Raw genomic sequence first — 10,085 nt, 5'->3', positions numbered from 1 at the left:
GAAAGCCCCAAGGCGACCTCGGCATTGCCAGGGAGAGTGAGGACAGAGGCCCCGGAGCAGTTCCCAAGGAGAGATGCAATTTTCATCTGATTCCTTGACTGCTCTCTGGCTCTGAGCCCGGCTCGAAACATCGTGTCTGGCTCAGGGGCCTGGGGCCACCTCTGCCCTCCTTGGCGGGTAGGTGGAGGGGCTCGGACTCACCAGCTATGGCTAGGCTTTCCCCACCTGTGCCCCACAGTGACGGGAAGGACAGCAGCAGCCTGCAGGAGGCACTGTGCTGGACACCTCTGCTTGCCCTCCCCCACATCCCCCTCCCCTGCTGGTCCCAGCGCCCTGAGAAGCTGATGTCCTTTATCCTCACTGCGCAGGTGAGACGCACAGAGGTGCAGCGACTTGCCCAAAGTCACCCAGCCAGAAGTCAGGCCCGGTTCTCATTCCGGAGCCCTTCTCTTGAAGGGGAGGACAGAGTAGGGAAGAAGGGACTACCACAGCCAGCTCCATCAGCCAAAGGACACCAAGGAAACCGATTGTGTCTGGAGCAGAAAACGCCTTGACCGCGCTTCATTCGCCAGCAAGCCTCTCCGGGGCCCCAGCGGAGGGCCAGGAACACAGTAGGTGTTCAGTAAATGGAGACAAGACAGGGATACCCGCCTCTGCTGCAGCCCTTAGCTCTTCTGTTCTCCGCCCTGAGCTGGAGACTGCTGGCTAGCCTTCGGAGAGTAATTCTTTAGTCTCAATGAGGGTTGTGATATGGACCCCCGGCCCCTCCTTCTTCAGCCTTTTCCCAAAGATTATCATTCCCAGGCTTGAACAGGAATCTGGACCAGTTTGTTAGGCCTAGTTCTGGAGCCAGAGGCCTAGTGAGCCACACTTCTGCTGAGCCCAGGTGGGTCCAAGGGTGGAGGTATTATCACCGCGAGCCTGGGAGGTTGGGGGGAGGAGGTGCAGACAGTGGGACAGCGAAGGGGAGAGGCCTGGGTTGGGGCTAGGGGCCTGGGGATGCCTGGACTTCCAGAGAGGGGAGCAAGAAGGCTGGTATTGGAGGCAGGTGGATCCAGGGACAGCCCCCCACATTCTGGCCACTCTGCCAGTCCATGTCTAGCTGGGCATGGGGAAACTCTTCCCCGGCCCTGGGCTGCCTCCGCTGGTGACCCTCCCTTATCTGGATGACTTGGCTATGCAGTCATCCTCTCAGCCCTGGGCCCTCTTCCCAGAGGCCAGGCTCCCCTGGAGCCCGTGGTGGCCAGCTGGGGCTGACTGGAGGTCCCGCTGGGCAGGCACCAGGGGGAGGGGGAGGGGAGCTGGCCTAGCCCCTTCCTTTCCCACCCACTCACTGGTCTGCATGATCTGCACAACTGGATCCTGGGTGCTGGTCAGCTGGTTTTGGCGACTCTGGGGAGGGTGGCCTGTCTCCCACTCAGACCAGGGCTCCTGGGCAGGGCCGAGTCTTCCCCGAATGGGAGTTCGCAGAGCCAGCTCAAGATCCCCAGGCAGGAGCAGGGATGTCCTCTCTGCCCTCCCTTTATTCAGCCTGGCTTGGGGGCGGGACTGCCACCCCCCTCAGTGGCCCTGCCTCCCCAGCCCACTCACCACTGAGGAAGTTGTAGATGATAGGGTTGGCAGCGCTGTTGGCGTACACCAGCCAGTGGGAGAAGGTGAAGCAGGCATAGATGGCTTCTCGGTCGCTGGCTTGGCGGAACATCCCGAACACCCTAGGACCAGGGGGAGGACACTCAGAAACGGGGTAGATGTGTGTGTGTGTGTTCCTGTTTGTGTTGGGCGGGAGTCACTACCCTTATCTAAAAGACAGGAAAGCCAAGGCTCAGAAAGACAAAGTGAGTTGACCAAGGTCACACAGCTCACGAGTGGCTATCAAGTGCATGAGTTCCCGCTGCCCCTTCTGTCCCACCAGGTGGCCCTTTCCTGGGCCTTTAGGTCTGAGGTCTTGAGCACAGACAGTCTGACCAGGGTGGGTGTCCGGACAGGAACCAGGGTTCATCTGCTCAGTCACTGGCTATCGGATCCCCTGGAAGCCCCCATCCACTTCCTCATCCATCCTCACAGCAACATGATGTGTCAAGCAAGACATCATCCATTGTTCAGCTAGGGAGGTGCAGAGAAGTGACGTGACATGCCCGAGATCACAGGAAGTGATCCAGGAAGTGGCCAAGCACAAACTCACCCCGAGATTGTCTCATGACAAACAGCCCGCTGCTCTGTCCCGGCGCCCCGTGGTCCCTCACTTGCTGAGCCCCTTGTTCCCTCCGCTTCTGGTGCTATTCCTCCAGACACCTGCGGGCCTGCTCCCTGGGTCCCTCCCTTCTTTCAAGTCCCTGCCCAATGCCATTTCCTTGGATGAGCATTTTTTTTTTTAACCCTGTATCTAAAAAAAAAAGATTAAAAAATAAACACACAAAACCCCACTAACTCCTGTCACCGTCACTCTCTGTGCTCTTTCCCTATTTTATGTGTCTTCATAGTGGTATCCCTGCCTGCCAGTATGGTGGAGACTTATTTCTCTGTCCCACTAGATGTAGCCTCAATGAAGGTGGAGACTTCGTCCTGTGCATGTGGTCACTGTGCTCCCAGCCCCCACGAGCTGATGGTTGAGTGAATAGATGGAGAAATTGTCATAATAGCCCCGCAGGCTACAACTGGCATTCTTCATAGTTTACAGGCGAGAAACTGAAGCTGGGAGGCTCAGAGAAGAGAAGTGACCTGCCCCCAAGGCCACACAGTGGGTGAGTCCTAGAGCCCGTCTTTCCCCAAAACAGAGAGAGGCTATCGCCTCTCCCCTCATGCTCTCACCTCTTGAGGATGTTGAGGACACTGATGGGCAGGTAGCAGAGGGCAAAGACCAGCAGCACCACCATCAGCATCTTGGCCGTCTTCCTCCGCGCGCGCATCTGCTTCACCTCAGCCAGGAAGGCCCGGGCCCGGGGCGGGGGCTCTGTGCTCAGGCCCAGCCCCTGGTCGTCCGACTGGTCTGAGGGGCGCTTCCAGTTCCTCACCAGGGCCGACGTGGTGCCAGGGATCTGTCCGGCACACACAGAGAGAGCAGTGGTGGGTGGAGCTCCTCGGGAGGGCCATTCTCCTTTGCTGGGTCCTGCTCCGGGTGGACCCCGGGGCGGGGTGGAGGTGGGCCAAGGGAAGGAACCCTTGCCATAGGAAGGAACCTAATATTCATGATGAAGACCGACACTCTGGACTGGAGGGTGAACAGTGTACTTTCATCTTCCATGAGCTCATTGTGACCTCCCCGTGGCACGCCTTCGGGGAAGGTGTTCCTGGCCCTTAGTTACAGATAAAGGAACCGAACCTTACAGAGACAGGAGACTCTTGAACATCCTCTCAAGCTACCCATCCGTCCTCCTCAGGCCATCGCTTCCTGTTGTGGGGGCAGGGGTGCAGGGTGAGCTGTGCCCCCGCCCCCCACCCCGGCCTGTGCCTGACACGGGGGAGGCCTGGGCAAGGAGCGAGCATGTGAGCAGGTGAGTGGCATGGAATGGCCTGGGCCTCAGAGCACAGTCCCTGCCTAGGTCACTGCCTAGAAACCTAGGATGGTTCCAGGCTTCTGGAGAAGCCATAGATATCCTTGAAGCCTGTCACACCACTGGACACCTGAATCACCCCCCAAGAGGGGTATGGGGCTAGAGTTGAGGAAAATTAGGGTCTAGGGCCAGCTCAGCCACTCATGAGCTATGTGAGCTTGTTCAACTCACTTTCCTTCTCTGAGCCCTGGTCTTCTCGTCTATTAGAGGAGGATAGTGACTCTTGCCATCTTGACTGGGGGGCTGTCAGGGGCAGATGACAGGTGTTGGTGGACTGCAGGCTGGCCACGTTCTGGTCTGCATCCTCTCCTTGCCCAGGCACGGGACCCAGAACTTAGTCCCCCTAGTGCCCAGAACCTCTGAGCATTCCCCTCCCCCCCCAATTACCCCCCACCCCCCGAACCTGCTGTCGGTGGGTCTGTAACAGAGACCAGCGGGCAGCCCCAGAACCAGAAAGGCTCTGCCACTCGTTGGCTGTGGCCAGTTGGCTGCCCTTCCTCAGCATTTGCAAAGGGAGTACTACTGCTTCTTCATTTAGATTGTTGTGAAGACATTGCGAGCAAAGTGCCGAATTTGGCAAAAACACAGAGGTGCTGTTATTGTGGTGCTGACCTGAGCACTGGAATGTCACAGCTCTTCCCCTGGCTGGCTGAGGGACTCGGGAGAAGTTGCTTTGCCTCTCTGGGTCTCGGTTTTCTCAAACATTAAGTCGGGGATAATATATGATGGTTGGGAGGAGGCAAGACTAGCTGGAAGTACATGGTACAATAAATGGCAGCTACTGGTGTCAGAACGATGATTAGATTTTAGATACTGAAACCGGTATTAGTTACTATTCGGTTCCAGGGTAGGCACCAGGGCTTTGGCCTTGACTTCAACATGTCCCTGGGCCTTGCCTCTCTCCGGTGGCAGCCAGGATGGCAGGTTCCGTCTGTCTCCTGAGACCAGTCCCCCTTCCCCCTCCCAGCCCAGACAGTGACACCAGAGTGGGCCTCACCTGGCGGCCCCAGAGCTTGTGGAAGATCTGGAAATAGGCCATGGCCATGAGGCCCAGTGGGGCCAGGTAGGTGATAATGAAGAAGCAGCTGTGGTAGATCTTGGGATAGAGGTCATCTGTAGGGGTCAAGAGATACAAGGGCCAGAGATCCTCCCCTTCTGGGAGCCTCCAGCCTGTTCTGCTTAGCAAAGCCACCCTGCCCCATCTAGAGCCGTCGAGCCAAAGCAAGCAGCTGGGCCTCACACAGACCCCATGGCAGAGGGAGCCTGGAGTTGCCCAGCCCAGGGGTGTCCATCCTGGAGGGAGCCCCAGCAGATGTCTAGACTAGAGGAGGCACCCACCCTGGAGGTACCCTGGCTAGATGCCTGTTCTGTGGCATCCAGCGAGGGGTTACCCACCCTGGGAGCGTACCCCACAGAAGCCTGCTCCAAGGGTGTCCTTTTGGGAGATGGCCACCCCGGGAGCGCCCACCCCAGAAGTGCACTGGCAGACACGTGTGCTAGGGGTACGTGTCCCAGAGGTGCCCAGGCCCCCACCATTACCTGGCCAGTGTTCATCACAGACGGAGAAGAGCCGGGTGCGGTTGGCTAGCTCAGGCAGCACGCTACTGCATTCCATGACTGCAGCCTGGGGCACCGTGACGGCCAGCGACACCGCCCAGATCCCCAGGACGGAGCCCCGGGCGCGCCGGGCGGTGCTCTTGAACGACAGCGGGCGGCAGATGGCATACCAGCGGTCCAGGGCGATGAAGCTGAGAGTCAGCACCACCACCGACACAGACACGGCCTGGCCCGTGGGGACACAGCGTCAGGCCTCGTGGGCCCCCCCGAGACACGGGGTGAGCCAAGGGGCTCAGTCCTGAAACGCCAGGCGGCCAGGTGCGGTGAGAATCCTGACCGCACTACTTATGGGCTGTGTAGCTTCGGGCATATCACTCACCTTCTCTGAGCCTCGTCTGCGGAATGGGAATATGTCCTCCACCTGGTGGGATTCTTGTGAGAATCAGTGAAATCACGGGTGGGAAATGTCCAGGTCGAGACCTGGTACGGAGTGGGGGCTTCCCTACTATGAGGAATAACTTACACTTACGGGACCTACTACGTGCCAGGCACTGTTCTCATTATCCTCACAACAACTCCATGGTGCATACTCTTACCCCATGTTACAGATGAGGACACTGAGGCACAGAAACGTTAAACAATTTGCCTAAGGTGCATTTCCTCCCCACCCTGTCTTTATTCCCAGCGTTCCCAGGGTTAATCTGTTGAGTGGAAAATCTTAAAACAATGGAAATCCAAGAGGCAATCTTTCTGCCCAGGGATGCCATCCCTTCCCTGGGCTGTGAGGAAAGAGCCTCCTGCAGGGAGGCAGACATGAGCCTAGGAACAGAGGTGGTTGTGGATGCTGCCTTTGGGAGTGAACCCTGCCCTCTGGGGTCCAGGGAGAGGGACGAGGGATGCAGCTGAGGGGCCATTCTGGCCTCTGGCCAGCTCTCTTTCCACCCCCCACCCCCAGCCCCATCTGGACATCCTGATTCCCACTGTTGGGGGAGGGAAGGCCCTGGCCTGGGTTGGTCTCCTCACACCTGCCCCCTTGGAACCAGGGAGCAGGCTCAGCATGCATTTGTGTCTGTCACCATGGGTTTGTGCTTCTCTCCTCTGCGGTGCGCCCAGGTACCTGGAGGTGACTGTCCGTGTGTCCAAGGGCTGTGTGCGTGTGGGTCTGCGGGTGTGACCACGAGGGGATCTCTGTATGAGTGTGTGGGGCTGGGTCTGTGTCCTCAAGTGTCAGGCCTCACGGCCTGGCCTTGCTAACAGTAGAGGATGACACGGCAGAGGAACTGAGCCACCGCGTCCTGTCTGAAAGGTAAGTCTGAGGGTCACTGAGGTCTATGCAAGGCCATGGTTTTTTGTCCTTGGGGTGACAGAGGGGTGATGGACGGCACCTGGGTGGAGCTCACCTGTAGATAGGGGATGACCTTGCAGAGGGCATGACCAAAGAGCCAGGACTCGGTGATGTCCACCAGCAGGCTGGCTGGAAGGCAGATGGTTGTCACCAGCACGTCAGCCAGGGACAGGTTGACGATGAAGTAGTTGGTGACCGTCCTCATGTGGTGGTTCCTCCACACGGCCAGGCAGACTGCAGAGCAGGGGGGGAGGTGGGAAGAGGAGAAGGAGGTGAAGCCAGGGACAGAGCCATGCCCGTCCTCGAAAGTGAGTCTTTTCCCCCACGGCCCCCATCCCCCACACTACCCAGCCAAAGGGAGGTAGGGGAGGCGGGGAAGAGAAGCCAGGCCCAGGACACCTTCCAGTCCCCAGGGCAAGTCCGCAGCACCACAGGGATCTAAACACCTACCCAGCGTGTTGCCCACCAGGGCCACCAGGAACACAGCCACGTAGGCAGCGATGAGGACCCACTCATACTGCTTCGGGTATAGATAATCACGCCACAGATAGCTCAGGAACTCGTCTTCGTAGTCGGGAGGCACCTGTGACAGTTCCCCGCCGCCAGTGGGGGTCCCAGTCTGGGCCCCTGGGGTGGCCGAGGGCTCCATGAGCTCAGGAGCTGCTGATGCCGCGGGGCATCCTGGGCCCAGCGGGGGAAGGGGAGCCCGGGCCAGGCCTCAGCCCACTTCCTTGCACACAGGTCTCTGGGGTCCCAGCCCCAAACCTCCTGAAGAAAGGAGGGGAAGAAGGAAGACAGAACATTAGGAGTGTGTCAGGCAACTTGCACGTAAGCCCCCTCAATTCCCATAGTGCTGTGGGGTACGGAGAACCCGAAGTCGATGGAGAAAGACAGATGTGGCTTGCATCTCAATTCCACGCAAGTTGCTCTTGGATACCTTACGTCTCCCCTTTCAGCCTCGGTTTCCCCATCTCTCCAAAGGAGTAATAACTGTACCTACCTCACAGGGCCGCGGTGAGGCGTAATGAGCTCTAATGCGAGCCAAGTGCTTTACCCAGACCCTGGCAAGGGGACCCGGCTTCAGGGCCGACTCCGGTTACCATTAGAGAACCTTGTTTTGCAGAAGCTCAGAGAGGTTGAGCCCCTTGCTTAAGGTCACAATGGTACTATGCCAGGTCTGTCTGAATCCCCGAAACACCATAGATTTGCAAGGGGAAGCCATCCCGATTGCAAATGTTCTTTCCTGAGTCAGTTCACGGGCCTGAATTTTTGGTTGAAAAAATGGTCAAGGGAGGCGTTAGAGACCCAGGCCCCGCCCGCCAGACCTGGACCCTCCCCGGTAGGACACACAGTGGAGGCAGGGGTGCAGAAAGGAACTGACGACCTCCCTGCAAGAGAGGAGAGCCCCAGGCTCAGCAGCCAGGCCCCTCAGACCCCCGTCCCCACTTGAATCCCCGCGGCCGCGATGTGCCCCAACGGCCGCCAGGGGTCGCTGGGCCGGCGAGCAGGCCGCTTTCTCCATTCATAAATTGGGCCTCGCTCGCTCAGACCCCTCCTTCCCGCGGCTGAGCACAGACGACCCCGGACGTGTGTAGGAGGGTTGCCGGTCCCTGGAGACCACTGGGGGCGGGCGAGGGGGCTCCTTCATACCTCCTCCAAGTGCCGACGGACCCAATCCCTCAGCGGGACCTCCCTGCACCTCGGGGGCTGTGGGGGGGGGGCTGCGGGGAAAAGGTGGAGGAACGAGGGCGCTAGGGGTTCTGCAGAAGCCTGCCGGGAGGAGGGCAGAGCCTCCTGGGGACCCTGCCTTCCAGCACCCAGGTTATGCCCGAGACCCTTGGCTCCCGCCGAGGGTCCTTTGGAACCTCCACCCCGGGCCTGGGGGGGGAGTCCCCCAAGCCCCGCACCTGTTGGCTCCGGGACCCCGGCGTCCTCGGCTGCTGGTCCCCGGACCTTGCACCGGGGACTCCGCCTCCCTGCCCCGAAGGCCGGGCTCCAGGGGCCCGGGCCGGGGGAGGGGTCCGGGGCAGCCCCCTCCCAAGGCTGCGCTGCCTGGGCTCGCTCGGCTGGGCGCGGGCAGCGGCTCCAATGCGGGCTGTGGCTGGGCGCGGGCTCCGCCGGGCTGCGCGCCGCGGGCGGGGGGGGGGGGGCGAGCGGGAGTGGCCGGCGGGGAGGGGAGCCCCCAGCCGGTCTCCGCTTCGTGTCGCCCAGCCCCAGACCGGGAGGGCGGGGGAGACGCTCATTCCTCCTCTCCTGCCACTTCATGCTTCCATCCCACCTCCATTCATGCGTCCATCCGTTCATTCATTCGTTCGCGTTCACCCGGCATTTATGCGTCCGGTCGCTCGGCGTTCAGAGCGCACCTACTGTGTGCTGGCGGGCCCTGGGCAGCTCCGGAGGGCCACAGCGCAGAGGGGGATCCCAGCTCCACCTCTCCTCGCGGCCTCACCTAGCTGACGAGGATGATGGCACAGGTGGGTCCCGGGGTGAGAGCAGGTGCCTGCACCGCCTCCGGCCAGGCCCCTGCTGCTGCTGGTGCAGCTGGCTCCCAGCGAGGCCAGAGGCCCCCTCGCCCATCTCCCAGCCCCCACCCCACCGTTCTCTCTGCCCCCAATCCTTTGCCTTCATACCTGCTTTCCCCCTCCCAAGATGGATGGTAAGTGGGGGCAGGAAGAGGGGAGCCTGAGGGGCTAATTCTACAAACATTTACTAAGCTGTGTGCCAGGCAATGAGCTAGAATAGTAGGGCTGCGGCTCGTATAGCCCCCGCTGCCTGATCTCAATCTTCCCGCCAGTCCAGGGAGGTAGTTGCTATTGACGAGGACACTGGGCTCACATGGTCCAGTAACTTGCCCAAGGCCACACAGCAGACACAGAGCTGGGATTCGGGCCTGTGATCCTCTCCAGGTTTACCCACCTCCTTGCCAGACAGAGGTGCCCGGTCCTCCAGACACGCCCGGGCTGTGGCCGGAGGCAGGAGGCTCACAGCCCAGCAAGTGCACTATGGCACGAAGAGAGCTGGGAAGTGGCCCAGAAGGACAGACTGACTCAGCCAGGGCATCAGGACAGACTTCCTAGTGCAGGAACACGGGGACCTGAAACATGAGAAGGTAGCCTTGCAAGGGGGATTGTGGTAGCCCCAGAGAATTCCAGGTGGAGGACACACAGCGACAGGTCAGTGACCTCCCCCGCCTCTCCAGAACGGGAGGGAGAACCGAAGCTGATCGTAAGGCACAACTCTGTCCCTGGGCAGGATGGGTGATGGGTCACAGAATCCCTGCGGTTCCAGTGCTCTGTCCTGCCCGCCTGGGGTGCTGGCGGAGGTAGGGGAGTGGATGGGGGGACGAGAGAGGAGCGCCTGATGTGCGTGCACACGTGTGTGTGCGTGTGTGTGTGGAGGGGTGTCTGTCTCTCTGTGTGTCTGCGGTTTGGGCTTTGACTAGTGTCGGCTCCCCTGGCGTGTACCCCTGTGCGCGTGGGAATGTGCGTGTGGGCACGCCTTTGTGTCGCCGGCTCTGCGACTGTGCGTATGTGGGACTGGGTACGTCTGCCCCCACAGCGATGACTCATCTAATCGCCCACACTCGCCCCCCCAGCTAGAGCTGTGACTGTCTGCCATGTCAGGGCTGGGGA

General features: G+C 60.3%; 1 protein-coding gene across 1 annotated transcript in view; it reads right to left on the bottom strand.

Annotated features, from left to right (window-relative positions):
* HCRTR1 (hypocretin receptor 1) overlaps nucleotides 1-8,534 on the bottom strand; it is a 9,333-nt gene extending 799 nt beyond the window's left edge. The window contains exons 1-6 of the mRNA XM_081816843.1: nucleotides 6,904-8,534; nucleotides 6,509-6,687; nucleotides 5,091-5,334; nucleotides 4,549-4,664; nucleotides 2,809-3,035; nucleotides 1,556-1,712 (exon numbers count right to left, since the gene is read on the bottom strand). Coding sequence (XP_081672969.1) covers nucleotides 1,556-1,712; nucleotides 2,809-3,035; nucleotides 4,549-4,664; nucleotides 5,091-5,334; nucleotides 6,509-6,687; nucleotides 6,904-7,102 — 1,122 coding nt within the window. The 5' untranslated portion in view covers nucleotides 7,103-8,534. The remainder of the gene's footprint in view (nucleotides 1-1,555; nucleotides 1,713-2,808; nucleotides 3,036-4,548; nucleotides 4,665-5,090; nucleotides 5,335-6,508; nucleotides 6,688-6,903) is intronic.
* Nucleotides 8,535-10,085: the final 1,551 nt, after the last annotated feature.

This window comes from Leptonychotes weddellii, chromosome 4, assembly GCF_054177405.1.
Source record: "Leptonychotes weddellii isolate Sample4059 chromosome 4, ASM5417740v2, whole genome shotgun sequence".
Classification (NCBI taxonomy): Eukaryota; Metazoa; Chordata; class Mammalia; order Carnivora; family Phocidae; genus Leptonychotes; species Leptonychotes weddellii.
This window is presented reverse-complemented; position numbering and strand designations above follow the sequence as displayed.